Source organism: Centroberyx gerrardi, chromosome 22, assembly GCF_048128805.1.
Source record: "Centroberyx gerrardi isolate f3 chromosome 22, fCenGer3.hap1.cur.20231027, whole genome shotgun sequence".
NCBI lineage: Eukaryota > Metazoa > Chordata > Actinopteri > Beryciformes > Berycidae > Centroberyx > Centroberyx gerrardi.
The window spans coordinates 8,462,062-8,481,984 of NC_136018.1; the positions used below are offsets into that span (position 1 = coordinate 8,462,062).

The 19,923-nt window shown below is 40.8% G+C and overlaps 3 protein-coding genes across 5 annotated transcripts; 1 reads left to right on the plus strand and 2 right to left on the minus strand.

Annotated features, from left to right (window-relative positions):
* The first annotated feature begins 47 nt into the window (after window positions 1-47).
* On the plus strand, window positions 48-5,842 carry enosf1 (enolase superfamily member 1). Of its 3 annotated transcripts, XM_078291453.1 has the most exons (16): window positions 48-128; window positions 281-383; window positions 1,350-1,465; window positions 2,577-2,663; window positions 2,765-2,791; window positions 2,898-2,970; window positions 3,124-3,162; window positions 3,360-3,442; window positions 3,525-3,647; window position 3,822; window positions 4,166-4,314; window positions 4,404-4,445; window positions 4,546-4,675; window positions 4,793-4,892; window positions 4,968-5,049; window positions 5,712-5,842. In XM_078291453.1, the coding sequence occupies exons 1-16, from the start codon at window positions 48-50 to the stop codon at window positions 5,802-5,804; spliced, it is 1,329 nt and encodes a 442-aa protein (XP_078147579.1). In that variant the 3' UTR covers window positions 5,805-5,842. The 3 variants fall into 3 exon arrangements, with proteins under 3 accessions (XP_078147579.1, XP_071768213.2, XP_078147580.1); XM_071912112.2 differs by lacking the exon at window position 3,822 and having other exon boundaries at window positions 4,180-4,314; XM_078291454.1 differs by lacking the exons at window position 3,822; window positions 4,404-4,445 and having other exon boundaries at window positions 4,180-4,314.
* Window positions 5,843-6,104: 262 nt separating this feature from the next.
* tyms (thymidylate synthetase) lies at window positions 6,105-9,842 on the minus strand. Its single transcript, XM_071912099.2, has 7 exons — window positions 9,584-9,842; window positions 9,364-9,437; window positions 9,083-9,257; window positions 8,302-8,403; window positions 7,583-7,758; window positions 6,762-6,833; window positions 6,105-6,663 (listed from the first exon to the last, which is right to left on the minus strand). Exons 1-7 carry the CDS (start codon window positions 9,807-9,809, stop codon window positions 6,526-6,528), a joined length of 963 nt encoding a protein of 320 aa, XP_071768200.2. The 5' UTR covers window positions 9,810-9,842; the 3' UTR covers window positions 6,105-6,525.
* Window positions 9,843-10,146: 304 nt separating this feature from the next.
* Window positions 10,147-15,749, minus strand: LOC139921781 (clusterin-like protein 1). Its single transcript, XM_071912119.2, has 9 exons — window positions 15,643-15,749; window positions 14,669-14,778; window positions 14,412-14,560; window positions 13,784-13,954; window positions 12,806-13,274; window positions 12,581-12,703; window positions 11,738-11,952; window positions 10,893-11,073; window positions 10,147-10,311 (listed from the first exon to the last, which is right to left on the minus strand). Exons 2-9 carry the CDS (start codon window positions 14,763-14,765, stop codon window positions 10,301-10,303), a joined length of 1,416 nt encoding a protein of 471 aa, XP_071768220.2. The 5' UTR covers window positions 14,766-14,778; window positions 15,643-15,749; the 3' UTR covers window positions 10,147-10,300.
* Between the last annotated feature and the right edge of the window lie 4,174 nt (window positions 15,750-19,923).

The following is a 19,923-nucleotide window of genomic DNA, read 5'->3' on the forward strand; positions in this document are numbered from 1 at the left end:
ATCGATTCCTATTTGTCACGCCAGAGGAAGTCAATCTCAGTGCAAAAATGGTGCAGAAAATTATTAAATTGAGTGTAAGGGATGTGAGATTCCCAACGTCTTTGGAGCAGCATGGTTCAGACGCGATGGTAAGGAAGTCTGCAGCTAACGGGCTGTGGAAACACTGGAGGTTTTATATTATCACCATGGTTTCTACACATACATACATTTCATACATTTACAAGAGTGAACAAACAAAAACTCCCGAGGCCTTCCTTCACTGTAACTTTCCACTTTGCAGCACACAGATCCGGACTACTCAGTCGCTTATGTTGTTCTCGACACTGATCACGGGTTGAAAGGCTACGGCTTGACATTTACTGTGGGAAGAGGCACGGAGATTGGTAAGATTCGACTTGGTTCTATACTTAGGCTGTTTATCCATTTCATAATGCATTCAAAGCCATGCAGAATGTGCTCGGCTATGACAGCTACCGTGCCTTGTGGTTTATGTTATTGCTGCCTTCAAGTGCTCCTCGAAAGCTCCGACTTTCGACTTCGTAAATTGTACTTAACGACCATTCAATTCAATTTTGTCGGAATAAATAGCAAAATGGACTCTGTTGGATTGAATTGAATGTTGTTTTATTTTAGCAATAGAGCGGCGAATAACTGCTTAATGTTGCAGCGGCAGAGTTCAAGTGCATCCGGCTTGTAATTGACCCTTTAATTAATTTATAAGGCAAAAGATGTATTTGTTCCACTAGACTTGTCAGGATGCCAGTAATGATGTAGGACTTGATTACACCTGTTGTAGCAATGCAAATAAAGTCTAGACTGAATAATATTTGCAGCTATTGGCTCTTCAATACCAACATGACAAATTAAAATGTGGTCTAATTGTCATTTGGGCTTACTTATAAACAAAGAGTTTACATAGGATGCCAAACAATACTAGATAATTTTGCTTAGTTGTTGACACGGCTTCCATGCTCTCTGTCCCATAAACGTCACATCTCGGCAGCACGAGTATCATTTAAAAAAATCCCAGCCCTCCCAGTAATATTTACCACTCTGCTGGCTCGTTCATGTGCGTTCCACTCGTAATATCGATTTTTCCGACAGCACTTGAAGGCAACATTTGTTTACTCACTTGCAAATTTACAGATTTGAACCCTACAGCGCCATCTTGTGGTAATGTTTGGTAATACAATGCAATACTTTGGATGAAGACAAGTGATCTATGTTGTATCTGTTCAAAGACTAACACAATACAGAAAAGATGACAGTACCTGTTGATATATAGTTCCCATTTTTGCCTTTCATCTAGTCCGAACACTGATTAACTCTCTGTTATTGTAAATGTGCAGTGGTGTGTGCTGTGGAGGCCCTGGCAGGACTGGTGGTGGGGAAATCCTTAGAGGAGATTGTAAGTGACTTCCGTGGGTTTTACCGCCTCCTGACCAGCGACGGCCAGATGCGATGGGTGAGAGCACACACACACACACACACACACACACACACACACCAGCAGCACCAACAGCATCAAAAGTGACACATCACTCTTAATTGAATCACCTCTGCCTGATTAAAGTGTCGCCTGACAATCAGACCCATCTCATTAGAGAATGACTCCATGACATTAAATGGTGGATGGCACAGAACCTTCTCCAATTAAACGAGGATGAATCAGTGATTGTTTTTTTTTTCTGGCCCCTCTGGCTCTACTAATTAATCATTAAACAGAACCTGGGCCAATTATCCTCCTCTTTTAAACTATATGCCAGAAACCTCCGTGTGACTTTTGACAGTGCTTTGAAGTTCAACAAACAGGTTTGTTCAGCTTTGAAATCCAGCTGAGAATTATTCCAAAATCAGGGTCTTTCTGTCCTTTTCTGACCTGGAGAGTCATTCATGCTTTCATATCTTCCCATCTGCATTACTGTAACTCACTGTATTCTGGTATTAGTCAGGCATCTATCTGTCTCAACCTTGAGATCCGAAAAAGTCCCGTTCTGGTGTCTTTACACTGACTCACTGTTCCTGTACAGAATTGACTACAAAATCCCGTTTCTGTTTGTCTTCATAGCTTTGCATGGTGTTGCTCCTGGGTTTATTTCTGAACTTCTGTCCCCTCACAATGCTGCTAAGTCCCTCAGGTCCTCTAATCACAGGCTCCTGTTGGTCCCGATGTCCCGGTTAAGACTGATGGGTGACAGGGCTTTTGCCGTGGCTGCACCAGGACTGTTGAATAGCCATCCACAAAGCATCAGATGAGCCAAATCAGTCAAGATTTTAAATTTAAACTCGTCTAAAAACGTGTTTTTATTCATTGGCCTCTCACTGTCTGACATGTTCTTTCATGCTCTATTTGTCTCATTTCATGCTTTTAACCATGCTCTTATTTCCCTTGTCTTAATTTTGCTGTTGGTGTTCCACGCTCTTCTTCTTTTTCCCTGTTTTGTAATCCCTCCATTTTGTAAAGCACTTTGATACACACTGGTTTTGCATTTTTAAAGCACTATATCAATAAAGTTGACTTAACTATGAGGGTGACGAGGGTGATTTTTATTTTTTTGTCTTGTTGTCTGAAACAGATCGGCCCAGAGAAAGGAGTGATCCAACTGGCCACTGCTGCAGTCCTGAATGCAGTGTGGGACCTCTGGGCGAGGGCGGAAGGCAAGGTGGGACATGGAGCTGATAGATGAGTAGTATGCCTTTTATGCATGTGTCTACAAGCGTGATACAGCGTGATTCATAACCTGCTGTAATCATTTTCCTCTAGCCGCTGTGGAAGCTGCTTGTTGACATGGTGAGTCACTGGAAATTCAGACTTTTAATTAATTGCGTGTGTCAATTCTTGTCCGGATTTGGATTACAGGGACAAATATTTCATGTCTTCTGTGTGTCCGGTTCAGGATCCCAAGCAGATTGTCTCATGCATTGACTTCAGGTACATCACTGACGCTCTTACAGAGGAGGAGGCTCTAGGTGAGACGGGTTTATAATACATGTGTACATACTGTAGCTGCTGAAGTATGGAAAAGAATAAACCCCACTCCCTGCACACTGAAGCTGTGATTTTAAGTCTTACCAGGATATTTTCAAAGCAGCAGACTCTTTTTGCCTCTCTCTCCATCTCAGATATACTCATGAAAGCACAGGAGGGCAAGCAGCAGAGAGGTAAGCACACTAAAGGGAGATGTTAATGGCATGGGTGGGAGGAGTTTTGTGGTAAATTGCCTCTTTAGAAATTAACAGATTGAGATGGAGTGCTTTCCGGCTGCATAACAGGCCCCTATACTCCATGATTGCTCTATTAAAACACACCTCTAGCTGAGTATTCATTACCTGTGTGGGCTGTTTCTTTCGCCCGCCAGAGGATCACATGCTGAAAGAAGGCTATCCTGCCTACACCACCTCCTGCGCTTGGCTGGGATACTCAGACCAGCAGCTCAAACAGGTCTCTGTCATGGAAAATGCATGTTGTGGTTTTGGCTGACTTATAGCTTTCAAGCAATTGTGACCGCTGTGTGTTTGTGAAGCTGTGCACAGATGCCCTCAGCAGCGGGTGGACCAGGTTTAAGGTGAAGGTTGGGGCCGACCTGGAGGACGACGTGCGCAGGTGCCGTCTCATAAGGCAGATGATTGGACCGAATAACACTTTGGTAAGATTGGTTTTGACTGGACCATTGTCTTTACATTTGGTATTAGTCAGGATTGGGGTCATAATTTTTGAATTTGTAATAAACCTACAGGAAACAGAATTGGAATTTTAGGAAGTTTAATTTAATTCAATGAAATTCTGTGTTTTTTCTTACCACATCTGAGATTGCACGTAGTGTTATATATTCAATTCAGTCAATACTGAATATCATAAAATGTTAAAAGTAGCTTTCAGGTGGTATTTGATGCATAACATGTAATCATAATACATAAATTATGATTGAATGTATTTGATTTGTTTAACTGTCTTATTTGATTCATAATGTTTGATTTATAATGTTTAGCGAGTCAAGACAAACTTTCTTACAAGTGGAATTCAATTCTGTTTCTTGTCATTCCAATTCAGTTCCTTAGAGCTGGGTGCAATTCCAACTCCAATTGGAATTTACCATGCATTCTCAATTAAATTAATGAATGGCCCCAACCCTGGTAATAACACTAAACTGTTGTGACACTAAAGCTGTTTTGTGTCAGATGATCGATGCCAACCAGAGGTGGGACGTGGGAGAGGCTGTGAGTTGGGTGTCCAGCCTGGCCGAGTTCAAACCTCTGTGGATCGAGGAGCCCACCTCTCCAGATGACATCCTGGGACACGCTGCCATCTCCAAGGTGAGCGAGGCGTTTGATTTGGCAGCTTGCTGATGTTTCTACCTGGTGTGTTGAAGACCTGTAAGAGATGTTCTGCTCTGCTGCTGCAGGCCTTGGCTCCACTTGGGATCGGAGTGGCTACAGGGGAGCAGGTCAGGGCTGCAATCTGGATGTCAAATTTACAGCTTTATGTTCCTTCTACCGTCCTTATCATTGGCTGATAGATTGTTTATATTATTCTTTCCTGTCCAGTGTCACAACAGGGTGATGTTCAAGCAGTTCCTCCAGGCCTCGGCCCTGCAGTTTGTCCAGATAGACAGCTGTCGACTGGGCAGCGTCAACGAGAACCTGGCTGTGCTGCTGATGGCCCACAAGTTCCAGGGTAAGAAAGATCAAACATTACAATCAGCCAACAGCAACGAGTGTGCGTAGCTACATAATTCAAAGAGTGTGTGTAAAACCACGGCCAATGAAACACATACTATTTATTTTTCCCTAGTGCCTGTTTGTCCTCATGCTGGAGGAGTTGGTCTGTGTGAGCTTGTCCAGCACCTGATTCTGTTTGACTACATCTCTGTGTCTGCAAATCTCAACAACCGGTGAGAGCGGTATTTGTTGTTGTTGCCAGATTAAGCTGCTGACTGTACCAGATAACCACATATTGTATCTTTCAGAATGTGTGAATATGTAGACCACCTCCATGAGCACTTCACCAGTCCGGTTGTGATTCGTAACGCCCACTACATGACCCCTAAGGTAAGAGGGAATATTAAGTGGCAACTATAAGCTACTAAATTACTCCTTAAATACTATCTACTTTACCCTGAAAACCAAACCTCATGTAATTCATAGTTGCCAAGTTTTCTCCTCACCTCATCTACATTTACATGTTATTTCTATGCCCCAGGACAGTTCAGTGTATGTGAACATGCACCACTCTTTCCTAAAACTAGAAATCAGAGAGAAAACCCTTGAATTTGTTTTGTCACTGGGATGTCAAATCAGAGGCTGATCCATAGACAATGAATGGGACGGTGACTCTGTGGAGCCATAAGATGCCAAGTTGAGTTGTCGCACCAAAATTAAGTTCATATTCTAGCATTGCTAACAACTATGCATGAACCAGAATTTAAACATCATTAGTGTGCAAGATCTCACACATATCTGGGTCAACAAAGTCAGTGCCCCATTTATTGTCTATGGAGCAGAGCCAGATTTTGCATCCCAGTGACATCAAATTCATGTGTTAGTTCTCTAGTTTCTAGCTTTAGGAAAGAGTGGTGCATGTTCACAAGGATTGACTTAAACTGTCCTGGGGCACAGGGATAACATATGTGAATTCTTAAACTGTGTGGCATTCCCCTTTAAGTGCTCCAGGCAGTTGTCTGGCTACACTATGTGCTTCTTGCCGTTGGCAGGATCCAGGCTACTCCTGTGAGATGCTGGAGTCGTCAGTGCAGAGACACCAGTATCCTGAAGGAGACGTATGGAAGCTGCACTTAAACAAATGAGAAGGATGCTGCCAGAAAGACTCCATCTGAGGCTTGTTTTTTAAACCGTTTAGGAATCAAGTATCACTAGACTGGGTTAACTTCAGCAGAAACGCTATTACACTAATAAACAGAAGCAAGCTGTACATTTTTAAACTAGTGAACAGTTGCATCAGACACTTTGTCAACTTTAAATTTCACACTTTGTGCTAATGAATGAAAGAATGAATGAATGAATACTTTTTTATGCTACTATGTTCCTGTTGTGTGTCAAAAACTAGTCTGCACAAATCAAGTCTACACCAAATGTAGCAATAATTTCTTTATTTACAGACTTTGATATTAATGATACTTAGAATGAAGAAATATTAAAAATAGATTTTAGTCTTGTCAGGTGACCAAAAAGTTCTCCCTCCAATGGTCAGCTATTTAATTTAATGTGACTGAAGGCACATCCCACAATCCAAATGTAAATAAAAGGTTGGTCCAACTACAGAAAACCCAACACATGAGAATGGAGGTTTTCTTTCTCATTCTCAAATTAATAGGTAGCGATAGAAAGAGCTGCAACAACTTAACATGGTTTAAAATATATTGGCCTTTATGTTCTTGGTAAAAATAGAAAAGTAACAGACCTATATATAATACAGTGGGATGATAGATTTGCTAAAAGCGCTTTTTCCACCCGTAAGTCCTACCCTTTCTATACATATTAATCCATAATGACCCTTAGACTGGGACTTTAAACAGCCATCTGCATCTTGATGGTGGGATGGGGGTTGTAGTCGCAGATTTCAAAGTCTTCTGCACGGAAATCATTGATACTCTCCACTTTCCTGAGGATCTTCAGCTTGGGGAAGGGCCGGATCTCCCTCTGCAGCTGCAGAGGAGGACAAGCAATGTAGACAGATAAGCATGTGCAACTCTGACATCCAAGCAGTGAACAAGGAGTTAAAAACGTTTTTTTAAATAACCCACCTGTACTTTGAGGGGTTCGACGTGGTTGATGTAGACATGAGCATCTCCCAGGGTGTGAACAAAATCACCAGGCTGGAGAGACAAAGAATTAAACACTGAAAGGTGAGGAGACTGAGCACAATACATAAGAAAATCAGTTAACACTTTATTTGGATAGTCCAGTCCAAAAAAGTAGATGTTCAACAAAGTGTCACTTGCCGATTTGCAGCATCTCTACAGAATATGTAACTCTAAGACCGACCATAGCTTTACCCTAACCCCATTTTTAATCCTAAACCCAACCCGGACTTTGAATTAGAGCTGGGAAATATGGTTGAAATCAATATTACAATAAGGATTTTTTTATATCTATATCACAATATGGCTCATGTATGCAAAATCACGTTAAATAATCAAATTAATGTTCATCCCATTGAACCGAATGGTAATGTTAGGTGTGAGTCAAACAAAACAGAATTTTTAAAATAACGTTTTTTTTTAGACTTTTAAAATAAAATTTGCTCGTTATCAATTTAGACAACAGAACTGTGTATCACAATATGATTCCACTGAAAGACGATGATCGATAATATAGAATTATTGCCAAGCCCTACTTTGAATATCTATAGACTACTTTTTACACTATTTTGAGTATCACCTGAAACTCAGTACCTTTAGTGACATTATAGCACATTATAGTCCATTACAGTCGCTTGATAGTAAGCAGAGTATCAGCATTGGACTATCCAAATAAACTGTGACCTAAAATCATTCTCCACTGCTCTACAAATGATATAAAAGTTCTACTCTGACAAGAACATAAAGCCAACTCGTGCCCTTACCTTGAGTCCTGTGATGTGTGCGATCATGTAGGTGAGAAGGGCGTAGCTGGCAATATTGAAGGGCACTCCCAGGCCCATATCCCCCGAGCGCTGGTACAGCTGACAGGACAACTCGCCGTCACACACGTAGAACTGGCACAGGGCGTGACAGGGGGGCAGCGCCATCATGGGCAGGTCTGTAACAACATATGAGCTAGTGTTAACTAGGGTGGGCGATATGGTTGAAATCATCACAATAATAAAGGATTTTTTTTTATATCGATAGGCTCATGTATGCAAAATCACGTTAATCAAATTATTGTTCATCCCATTGAACCGATAATGTAAGGTGTGATGTCAAACAAAACTGACATTTTCAAATAATATTCCTACAATGCCTCATTTTGTCAGAGTTTTTAAATAAAGTTTGCTTGTTATTATCAGCTTAGACAGCAGAATTGTGTCACAATATCCCAAAATCACCATATCATGACGATATGATTCCACTGAAAGACAGTAAACGATCATATTGAATTATCGCCCAGTACTGTTAAGACTCAACAGTGGAAATCAACATCCAAACATAGTGGAGTGAATCTCAAGCGTATAATGATTTAAATTCGATCCGTTACATTTCTATAAAAAGGAAATTTGCAGAAAGCGTTAGAGCGGTTTTGAAGGGTGTTCAGGAATGGTTCATGTCGTTTTTTTATTTTATTATTTGACTCCATCTGCCGCACCTTTGGGGTTCCAAGCGCACATGATGATCCGTCTGTCCTGTGGGTTGGTTTTGATGGTGTCAATGACCTTCTGCAGCTGGTCCACACCATGTCCTGTGTAATCTATACAGAGAAGGTATTGACAAAATGGATCACTTTAGAATTTCAGCATTATAATGAACCTGCATGCCAAGTATGCCTGTTCAATCACCAGTGTTGTGAAGATAAGGTGTGTTGTCGGTATGAACAGAAGCCTTGAGATCTGTGTGAAACCCAACCACCTGTTCACAAGATCTTCTTGGCAATAACAATTTGACAAGGTATCTGCTAGATTAGATTAATCCCTTTGTAATGAAAATGTATTTTTTAATAAACTGCTCTAGCTAATACCGTTGTGTGATTATTTGCCTGCATGACCATGCTGCAAGACTAAGCCAGCAGAATTTCCAAATTACTTTCCAGACGAAGTCTTAAAACAAAGTCCAAATTAGAAATCTGTCCAAAGACAAGCTTGAATTTTGTGATGCAGACCATTTGGAAAATTGGAGGTGCACAAATTGCATTTGTCACACATTTAATAACTAGTTGACAAATTACATTTTCGTATGTTTACTTATTAATAATATTAAATATTAATACCTGGAGCAAGTGTATAATTTGAAGAGGGGCTGTGTGACTGCAGCCAAGACCTTCACAACAGATTAATGAGTTTCACACATCTCCACTGTGTTACTGCATGTGGCAAAAAAAACAAAAAACACACAGCTTGTGTCACTGCAGACTGGGTTTGGGTGTGACAAACCTGCATGCATGTTTGTGTACTCTGCTCCATAGTGCCTCCACTGGAAACCATACACAGGTCCCAGGTCGCCCTCCTCTCTGTCTGTGAACCCGCTCTTGTCCAGGAAATCCCGTGAGCCGTTCGCGTCCCAAATCTTCACCCCTTTCTCCGAGAGCTCCTTGGCGTTTGTTGAACCCTGCGAAAACACACACATCACATAGATTTATAGCCTCTTCTGATTCAGCACAGAAAACTTTAGACTGAAATACTGCATGCGATCTAGTAGGTCTTATCCTCCTCACCCTGATAAACCACAGCAGTTCCTCGAGAATCGCTTTCCAAAAAACTCTCTTGGTTGTCAGCAAGGGAAACTGGTCTAAAAAGATAGAAAATACGTTAGAGACACGACGTTGCAGCTGTTTTGACACCGCTAACTGATACAAATGAGTCAACTCAGTCGTACTTAAGTGATTTGAAGGGGAAATACCGAACAACCTAAATGACAATTAAAAAGCTCCCTACCTCGGAGACTGTATCTGGCCTGAGAACCGAAAACAGAGATGACTCCTGTCCCGGTTCGGTCTCCCTTCCTGTGCCCGTGCTGCAGAATGTATTGTATTTGATTCAAGTAGCCGCGTTCATCACAGAAAAGACTGAAGGGACTCGTCTCCGCTTTGGTTCCTTCTTCTTTTTTGCAGGTGTCGTCTTTGCAGAGTTCTCCTGTGTGTATTTCTGAAGTTGCAGGCATTTTGTCCGCAAATTTAGGTAAAATTGCTCACGTTTTTTTGCAGGAACGAGCAACAAAGCGGGCTGCTGGGATGAGTGTCTCTGATGTGAAGTTTCCCGGGTGATTTTGACGTGCGGCACGCCCACACGTCACGGGCAGCCAATCACAAACTGAAGACCGCTTACTTTTTGTTACAATCTCGCGGGAATTCAGTGAGAAGCGCGCCCGTCTCTCTTTCATCATAACAAAACACAAAAAAAAACACAGAAACGAATGACTCGAGCAGAAGGTATACACAATTTTATTGCACATAAAAGTTTCAAACTCCAGGAAATGAATATATGAACTGAAAGGATATAAGCTGTGAATGCGACGGCTATTTACAGTGATGTGTCTGATATACAGTGCATTTTCATAGGAGTTTTACAAAGATGAGCTTTGTTCAGGAACACTGATACTGGAAGTGGCTCCTTATTCAGCATCTGAAGGTATAGGCAGCTGTAATATCCATGTTAGTCCATACCTGTATAAAGAAGGACCATAAACATTTTTTTTTTAAAGAAAAAGATTTAACCTGTATAACTGGAATGTTCAAATAAATAATGTAAGGCACTTGGTCTGACAGAGCAGAGGTGGCCAAGCTAGTCAGTATACTTAAATATTCCCATAACTACAAATACTGATTCTATATAGGCTAGGGCGGATATGTATGAATTATGCACAAGGGAAATGGTTCCCAACCCTTTTCCTTTGGGACCCACAACTCATCTTTGGTGTGTTACTATGCCTTTCTCACACACATTTCTTATATTTTAAGGCAGTAATAGTCAGTGAACGCAGGAATTCATTATAGTTAATTTAGTTACTTCACCAATAACATCTATAAACATTATATTATAATATAAGATTATAACAGACGACTCAATTTGTCCTGAGTTGTTAGTGTCTCTCTAATATAGAATCACTTTAATAGAAGTACAGGGATTTGTCTTGCAGAGTTTCAGAATTTCATGATTCCTTTACCTCAAATTGTCTTTGAGGCCCTGCCAGGTGAGGTTGGGAGCCAAATAATGCACTAAGCCGTAGTACTGCCAAGGCCAATACCTCTTATTCGCTGTTTCTGCAGTGCCAAAGCCTCTTGGGCCACATATTGGATGAAGGCAGGGTCATCCACCTCCAGCTCAGCTGGGACAGACAGGGTTAACGGGGCAGAGTCCAGTACGGTTACAACCACACTGGTGTCCATTTTAGATCTGGTGTTCTTCATCTGCTGCTGTGGAGTCACCTGAAAAACAGATTAGGTGAAACTTTATTGATCCCTGTGGGGGAAATTGTCTCATTGCAGCAGCAAAGAATAGGATCTAGATATGAATAGAACAAATAAAATCTAGTGAAGATAATACGACAAATAACTACAACAAAGTCAAATATTTTGAAGATAAAGATGCAGTGTCTAGTGTGATATTATCACTATCACTATTTCACCAACATAATATCCAGTGTCTGAAACTTTTTGTCTCAGCTGCCAAAAGCTGGTAAATGAATAAAAATGCCTGCCAAGAATAATTCTACCAGCCAAAATGATTCATATACATTTTTCATAGAAATATCTCAACCTATGAGTTTCCAGTATGGAATCAGGTACTGGATGAAACATTCAATAAAGAGGCAAGAGCAGATTTTGAGTTTTAATTTAAAACTTGCTCACTCATTTATAGAGTGAAGTTTTATAGATTTATAGAGAGTGACAGAATTCAGATTACAAGAGTATTTTGATGCAGGCAAAGACCAAAGACTGTATATAGCTGAGGAATTAAAATGTTATTGATTTACCCGCCAAAGACAATTTTTTACTAATTTCAGACCCTGATAAAACCCCTTCAGTGCGGACAGTGATTAAAATGTAATATTGTAAGATAAAGTCAGACTGTCCTCAAATACGACCGTACCGTGATCAGGTTGAAGATGTTGTGTGGGTCCAGGGTGCTGTTGGACAGCTGGCTCACCCAGCCGTACTTGTCGTCCATGTTCCTGAGCCATCCCTGTGTGTCGGCCGTGTGTCTCTGCACCAGCTGCAGCCTGTACTCGTACTGCTGCCGGGACGCGTTCAGCAGCAGGTGCATCTCCTCCAGCTCAGAGTGAAGCTGCCTCATGCTGGGACACTCTGCAGGGAAGAACACATGAAAACATACAGAGGGAGGGAGGGAGGGAGGGGTGCGTAAATCCATGCAGCAGGTACCAAGTTGATAGTCAAGTTAAGTGTGTTTGTGGGGGGAAAGTCATATATATCTTCCCTTAAGGAGGATCTAAACCACTCATAAGGATAAAAAAACTGTAAAAGCACTACATTAGATCTTTATTTTTCTCACCCCCTCGGGAATAGAGGTTATTTTTAGAATGAAGTGTTCTGAAAACTTAAATACATCTAAACTCCATACTGAATAATTAATTAAGTCCAACATTTGAAACAGACAAACCACAGAAAATGGGACATGAGTGCAGCAGAGTAATCTACAGTTTGAATGCCGTTAGTTGTGTATATGAGCAAGACCATTCCAGCAATTATGATCAATATAATATATTATTGTGCTGCCAAATGTTTTGCTCACTACCACTATCACTTTACTGCAATTAATGATAATATTTTTCAATGTCCCCATAAGGAAAAGAGTTACTATTAGGGCCAGAGTTCATGTTTATTGTCATGATTAGAAAGTTTTTATATATATTTTTATGTGTGACTGTGTTGTATGAAGAGCTGAATAGATATGAAACTGTTAAAAGTGATTTACCTTTTAACAGATAGTCCTCACATGTCTCACACAGGCTCTGTAGCTGCCAGCACTCCGATGCTTGTCTTCGCAGCTGTCTGCACAGATATCTGCTGTGGTACTGGCCCGAATCAGGAAGTGATCCTGCGTTTTTGTAGATTAGCATAATGAGTGAAAACAGAATGAATACAAACTCTTATATCTTATCGTATCTCATGTCTTTGTGCAGCAGATGGCATCAGATACCTCTTGATTGCTGTAAATCCTCCTCAGCCTCTTGAATCTCCTCAAACACATCTGCTACTGTGGAGCTGAATTCCTCCATCACAGTCCTCCCAAAGTTATACACTGAGTCAAGGACGTGATCCAGACCCATGGTCCTGAAGAAGCCTGCAGTCCTGTCCTGCGTCGGGGACAGAGACCTGGGCTTCAAATCTGCTGTGAAGGCCACCAGGAAGGAATGCCCGAACACCTGCTGCATGTTCTTGACCAAAACCATGCTGCGGTTGCATAGCAGGCTGATGTTCGACAGCAGCTGGCTGAAGGAAGCCTCGGCCTGCAACAGCTCCAGATCGGCTTTGCCCTCTGCTATCTGGTTCTGGTTCTGGTTCTGGTTCTGCACTGAGCTGGTGAGATCTAGATTCTCCTCGTTCTGATTATAAACCTGGTCTGGAGTTTCCAACTGGGAGGACAGCTTCCTGAAAAACTCCTCCACCTGAAAAGAGAGATCAGAGGTGTGACCAAGTCAACTTTGCTCGAGTCTCAAGTCAGTCTCAAGTCTGGAGGCACAAGTCTCAAGTCTAAATGTAGAACACCAAGTCAAGTCAGAACAAATCAAGAGTCCAGTATCAATTTAATATCAAACGGAAATATCAAGGACTTTTTTAATAGGATAAAACCTTGGTAAGAGCATTGTGAGTTTGATTTCTATAATCAGTTTCAACTTCAATAAATTCAATCATTCCATACAAATGCAGAAAACAGAATTTAAATTCAGTTGTCAGGAACAAATCTCATAACTTTCAATCTAAGTCATTTACACAAACACAAGATCTTTTGTCAAGACTTTAGAGTCCAAGTCATGTGACTTGAGTCCCCACCTCTGAGAGAGATTAATATAAAGACCTACATGTAAAAATCAGTACTTTTGGAGCCTGTCAACCCCCCCGCCCTCACTTTTGGAGGTTTGAGACTTTTCCACATAGGAATACATTGAGTCCAAACCTTGAATGAGAACGAGGAGAAGCCGCGGCGACATGTGGAGGTGTAGAAAGTCTTGCAGGTGTCTTCCAGACAAGGTCGGCACTCTTCAAAGGAAGTCTTGATTGAACCACGGCATTGCAGTTCTGCCTCCTCGAGCTTCTGCTCTGTTTCGCCGACCAGCTGCGAAGCCCCCTGAAGGAACCCAACGACAGAGAAAACTGAAGTCTGACATTGAGTGTGTTGTCTGTAAATAAGCCAGAGAGGAGAAGATGTGGTTTGGGGCGCTGGCTCACAGCCCCGTCCTTTATTGTGAAGTGACATCGAAAACACATAAATCTGCAGACAGTCCATTAATCCTGACTGTAGCATAACTACACCCCCCAACTCCCTACACCAGCCTCACTCCCACATTCATTATTCACTGTCTGCTTTGAGGTTTCTCCATGAGCCTTTGTGTGGCTTTGCCTTCATGAGCCAGAAAATATGTGGTGGGCGTCAGTGCACAAAGACTGTTTGACTACAATGTTCATGTCTTTGTGTGTTATTGTACTGTTGGAAATCCATGATGCAATCCAAATACAATATGGCATGAAGGTTCACAGATTCTGGACCCTAAATAGCAACAGTATGACAGAAACTCATTTTGTACCTTCTTCTTGTCACTGCTGTGTCTCAGGGCGTCCATGAGATGTGTGTGCTTCTCCTCGTTCTTCTCCATCGTTTCCTTCATCCGCTTCACCCCGAATAAAGCTCGCTTTATTTCCTCGTCAACATACTGCTCCCCTGCACTGGACAGCTCTGCACACACACACATGTAACACAGGTAAGTTCACACTCATTGCCGGATAACCAGAAAGGTCTAATCATCAATTTCTAACAAGCTTGCGGTTGTCAGTGTGGACTCACTTCTCAGCATGCCCTCGTTCAGTGAAGGAGGGTCAGCAGCACAGAGCAGGACTTCAAACAGAGCGATGCAGAGTGTTTGAACGAGCAGAGTCCTCATCCTCTCTGAAGCTCTGAAGTGCAGAAGTGACTCATTAATCTACTGTGGAGTGCCATGCAGTGCAGGTTATCAATACAACACAAAGAAACTGATTTGATTTTACTGATGGTTGTTGAAACCTCTCATACAGTCACTTTTCCACTTCTCAAACAGGATGCTGATGATATCATAATTTGCCACAAGGAGGCGCCATTTCTCAAGCATTTCAATTTAGAGGCCATATAACATGGAATAGGACATTATAGGTAATTGATTATCCACAAATATTCACTCATGAACATGTATCATCACATCAGTGTCCAACCAAATAAATCTGATTAGCAAAAATGCTTTGATATTAAGGGTATCATTACTATTAATTGTATTACATAATGTATTTTGAAAGTGTTATGAGGCATGTTATGATGTCATTGTTTATTGTTTGGATCCCCATTAGCTGATGCCATTGCAGTCAGCTATAGTCTACCTGGGGTCCACAAATAACATTATATTACATAAAAAAACAAACAAACATAAGAATAATCAAGTAGAACTAAATTAAAAACAACAAAAAGAAAAAAATGCAGACAGGAACAAACAATTAGGTTACAGCAAGAATTACATAACTGGCACTGGAGCTATTATTGTTCAGTTATCTATAGGCTATAAAAGTAAATGTGTCATCAGATGCCTTTGAATGCAATTGTTTTGCAGTAACTTTTTTCTTGAACACACATTATGTCTTCCAGGATGCAAAATTACAACTGTATTTCGTGTTTCCTGTAAAGAAATGCCACATCTGAGCCTGCTGCTACACACTGAATCGTAGTAACGCTATACCAAAGAGAAACTAGAGAGATATTTGACACTTTTTACAGCCTTTAAAACAGAGACTTACCTTGAGAGCTATGATAGCATCAGCCTGCAGAACAAAAGCAGCAGGTTCTGTTGTTGGAGAGAAGCCCAGGGAGGCGAGAGAGAATGAGATGTCCGCTTTACTCTAAGGATTGTTCTATTTTTATGGATCTACTCAGCAGCACAGATCCTATTAGTGTATTTGTATTATTGGTTATTAAGTCTTACACACACAGCATAACTGCAGATCGGCTTTAGACCGGCTTTAATGCGTTGTAAATATAACATGCTAAATAGTTTACATATTTATCTCAATCTATTCAACAAACTCCAAACTTTCTCCTCTAATCTCCATCAGACTGACAGTAAGCTCAGGCTTCCTGCAGGGACCTGGCAACACTGGCAGGGGCTCGTTGTGTATCTGAGCTCTCCTGCAGGCCCCGACATGAGGGTGAGCAGTGCATGTACATGCACATGTGTGCCAACGTGCATGCTACGCAAACACACATACACACACCTCTACCAAGGAAAAAACACCAGGGCGCCGGATTCATAAAACCTTCTTAGGAAAAAAAATCTGAAGAGCTTTTTGTGTGTGTGAGTGTGTGTGTGTAAGATTAGTCTTAAGAAAAAAAGTTAAGAAAAGTTGTAATTCATCAAAATAGTTCTTAACTTTTCTTAACTTTCTTATTGTTTTGTTTCCTGAGAAAACACTAACAAATATTCTTGAAAGCAAAGATCTCAAATTATTTCTTAACATTAAGATTGTTTACAGTTAATCTTAAACCTCTAAATTAGTTAATGTAAACACATTTTACATAGTTGGGTATTAATAGTTTTACTTACTGTATCTTAGGTTTTAAGTTTAACATTTTATTGTTATGTTTAGCTTGTCACTATTTTTATGTATGTCTCCTGTCTCATGAAAAGAAGCTAGCAAATTAGATAGGCCTACACTTAATATGACTTCAGAGAAAAGGCAATAATCAATACCTGAGCCTTTTCCTACACCTAGTTACTTATTTACGTAAACCATAAATAAAGCCATCCTAAATAACTGTTTAGTGTTTCTTTTTTTAGGTGCAAGTACTATGGGTTGCAGCAAGTTAGCTAACTATTCTCCTTTTTATGTTTGTTTACATTGCGGTTGTTAGTAGGCACTATTTTAGAAGTTTGTAGGTAAGAATCCAATAGAAGTTCATAAGAGATGAGGCTAATCTAAAGGAATTATTGGGGAATTGCGCTTATAAGAGCTTTCATCAGAACTTCCTAAAATGTCTTCTTAGGTAACATAATCCAGAACCTCATGCTAGAAATCCCTTCACATCAACACTGTGCAGGAGGGGAATGGCCTGTTTGTTGCTCCCTGTCTTCCTATACTACCAGCTTCTCTCCCTACTGCTGCATACTGCATTAATTGAGTTGCAGTTATTCTTATCGTGATATCTTAACATGGCAGCAGTGTGGTAAATGTGGAATTTCTGTGTGCTTTCTCAGCGCTCGGTTAATTTGAACCCACTGTTGAAAGCCTTGACCCAGCAAATGAGGTCCCAACCTCTGAATGAGGACCAGCAGGAGCCTGGCTGCAAGATACCTGACCCTCAGCTGCTTTTTATCAGCTCACAATGATCCCTATCTGAGCCGTAATACCAGCCTGCTGCTCCAATTATAGTCGACAGTAAAATAACAGTTTTGAAGCCCTTAGGAAAACAAGTAATTAGCCATTTTATCATCTCAGGCCAGTCTGGAATCTAATATGTGGTGGATTGTGTCAAAATTCAAGCTATTAGCACTGAGCCTGGGTTTGAAGGCTTTCTTATCCAAAGAAAAAAAAGCTCTAGGTTTGATGCATTGGCTGCTTTTGAAAGCTCAGAAGATATCAGAGTGGGGAGAGTTGGGGTTAGGCTATCTGTTTTTTCTGTAAATCAATTGATTTAAACGGAGCAAGTGTCAAAGGATCAATAATCACACACACACACACACACACACACACACACACACACACACACACACACACAGTATATACAATGTGGGACTCATGTATCCCACTGACACTAACCTGTGCTGTTATGAGATAAGATAAGAGTGAATCTGGCTAATTTCTTTGATGTTCCTCATTAGTCTGGGAAGAGGCTGCTGGTTTCTGTCTTTGATCAGCGATCTGCATCTGCAGGCCCAACAGATGGACTCAGGAACTGTTTGAATTTCATTGCACCTTGAAGAGTTAAGGGGAAATGCCCGCTGGTGCAAATCTCACAGTCCAACTTTGACAAACTGCAGTTAGTCTGCATTTTGGCTGCTGATGAAGCTACAAAAATCATTGCATCGGTTTACTTTTGCGCTGAAGAAGAGGAAATATATTAATCCTATGATACATTTTAGAAGGATATATATTACAGCAAAACTACTACTCTTATTTACTATCTTACTCTATAATAGTGATACTATAGGAGATGAAAATACCATAAAGTATAAGAACAGACTATAAATCAGACTATAAATCCCTATAGGAATATTATAGGAATAGCCTATTAAAGTGGTTTTTCGTTAGTGTGTGTGCATAAAGGTCATGAGATGATGTAAAAACAAGGGAACTGTACTGCAGTGTCGCTTGTTTCAGTGTCGCTCCCCTCTGCTTCCCCAAACCTTTGAAATTATCTTTAATGGGTACCAGACTTTCACCCGGGGACGCGATTGCCATCAACCCCCTGTAATTCAATCTCATCTCCGGCTGGATTATTGCAGCACCGCACGAGGTCCCGGGGTCTGTGGTGTTGAAAGCCATCCGCACCTCTTTTCCCCTTCAGGAGTAAACACTGGAGCAGAAGACAGGACACTGCACTCACTCATTGGTGTATTCTTCCGCCGCGGGACTCTGCTCTTTGACTTTTTGAGTGGGACTGATTGTGGCCAGAGGCAGCGCACTGGTTAACAGGTAACAGCAGCTGCGTCAAGCTAGCCAGAGAAAGACGGAACATTACCGGAAGTAAGGTGCTTTTACCTTCAAAATAAAAGCGTTGTAGGCCTACTTGCAGAAAGTTTTAGTTAAACATACATTTATGACAGAGCTGTTCTTAAGGCAGAAATTGTCTTATTGGTTGAATGAAATCTCAATGGGCGGAGGCAAAAGAGTTCTTCTGTTTTTTCATGTTACTAAAGCCCAGTGAAACGTTAGCATGAAGCATAGTGCTTAACTGACAGAATGTAAGCAATTCTTACTAAGTAGGCTATGCTTAGGCTAGCATAAAGTAAGTAAGTAGGCTACATACTTATACCTAAGTAAGTAAGCATACTTAGACTTACTTACTTACTTAGGCTAACTATACCTTCCAAGTTCAAACTAGTCTTCCTAGCTGTCTAGGTAAGCTAGCTTGTTGACCTTCCAAGATTATGAATGCCATGGTGATGAATCAATAAAGCAGAAGTCACTGCCATTTATTTATATTTTGACCAAAGTTCATTGTTGCCATTCAAGATTGCCAGTTAGCTATAACCTGCGCTCTGAAAGGTGTGGTCGTTTTGCTTCTACCATTGAGGTTTAAAGGATAGTTCACCCCAAAAAAGAAAGTTTTGTCATTATCTACTCACCCTTGTGTCAGTTGAAATACTGGTGGAGTTTGTTAGTCCACATAACACATGTCCAGTTTGCTAGCGCTGCTTCATGTCAGCCTTCTCCAAAAAACAATTTGAACAGGAACTTTTTCTTTAAAGTTCCAAAAAGGGCAAAAAATGACCATAAAATGACTCCAAACAGCTCATGTAGCATAATCCAAGTGTTCTGAAAAGCCAATTGATTGCACTGCGAGTCCAAAAGATCTATTCCTCTTTTTTTCCACTTTTGGGTGAAATATTCCATTTAACCAATTAGATTATTTCTGCCTTCAGAGCAGCTCTACTTCTGAGAAATGTTTGCAGAAATAAAACAAAGGAACGTACAAGAAGGACATAGAAGGATGTCTACTTTGGCTTAATTGTTGTATAGGGTTACCCTAATGGGCCGTGTATTTTTGCCAGCCCTAGTTTTCATCTTACATAGGCCTAAATAGCCTATGAATATCTGCTGTAAAAATATTAACTTTTTAGAAAAAAGCGACAAATGTACCACTGGTTCCTCTTCAGATATATTTATGTTTTGACTTTAGTAATTTGTGTTAAGCAATTTACGTTACTTTGTGTTAATTTGTTGTTTTTTTTAAATGCAGCACGTTTGGCAATTAGGGTTTTATTTTGAAAGTTTTACCGGAAGTCTTATTTTTCTTAAATCCTGACCAACTTGACATTGGTGGTAACAGACCACTCAGACCAGCACTCCTTCCTTCAGCGC

Coding starts and splice junctions, on each gene's coding strand:
- enosf1 (XM_078291453.1), top strand. CDS start 48: ATGGTGCAGAAAATTATTAAATTGAGTGTAAGGGATGTGAGATTCCCA. Junction 3,163..3,359: donor GGAGGGCAAGCAGCAGAGAG/GTAAGCACACTA, acceptor TTCGCCCGCCAG/AGGATCACATGCTGAAAGAA. Junction 5,050..5,711: donor CCCACTACATGACCCCTAAG/GTAAGAGGGAAT, acceptor TGCCGTTGGCAG/GATCCAGGCTACTCCTGTGA.
- tyms (XM_071912099.2), bottom strand. CDS start 9,809: ATGCCTGCAACTTCAGAAATACACACAGGAGAACTCTGCAAAGACGAC. Junction 9,438..9,583: donor GGCCAGATACAGTCTCCGAG/GTAGGGAGCTTT, acceptor CTATCTTTTTAG/ACCAGTTTCCCTTGCTGACA. Junction 8,404..9,082: donor GTACACAAACATGCATGCAG/GTTTGTCACACC, acceptor TTCTCTGTATAG/ATTACACAGGACATGGTGTG.
- LOC139921781 (XM_071912119.2), bottom strand. CDS start 14,765: ATGAGGACTCTGCTCGTTCAAACACTCTGCATCGCTCTGTTTGAAGTC. Junction 14,561..14,668: donor GAACGAGGGCATGCTGAGAA/GTGAGTCCACAC, acceptor GTGTGTGTGCAG/AGCTGTCCAGTGCAGGGGAG. Junction 13,955..14,411: donor ACAGCAGTGACAAGAAGAAG/GTACAAAATGAG, acceptor GGGTTCCTTCAG/GGGGCTTCGCAGCTGGTCGG.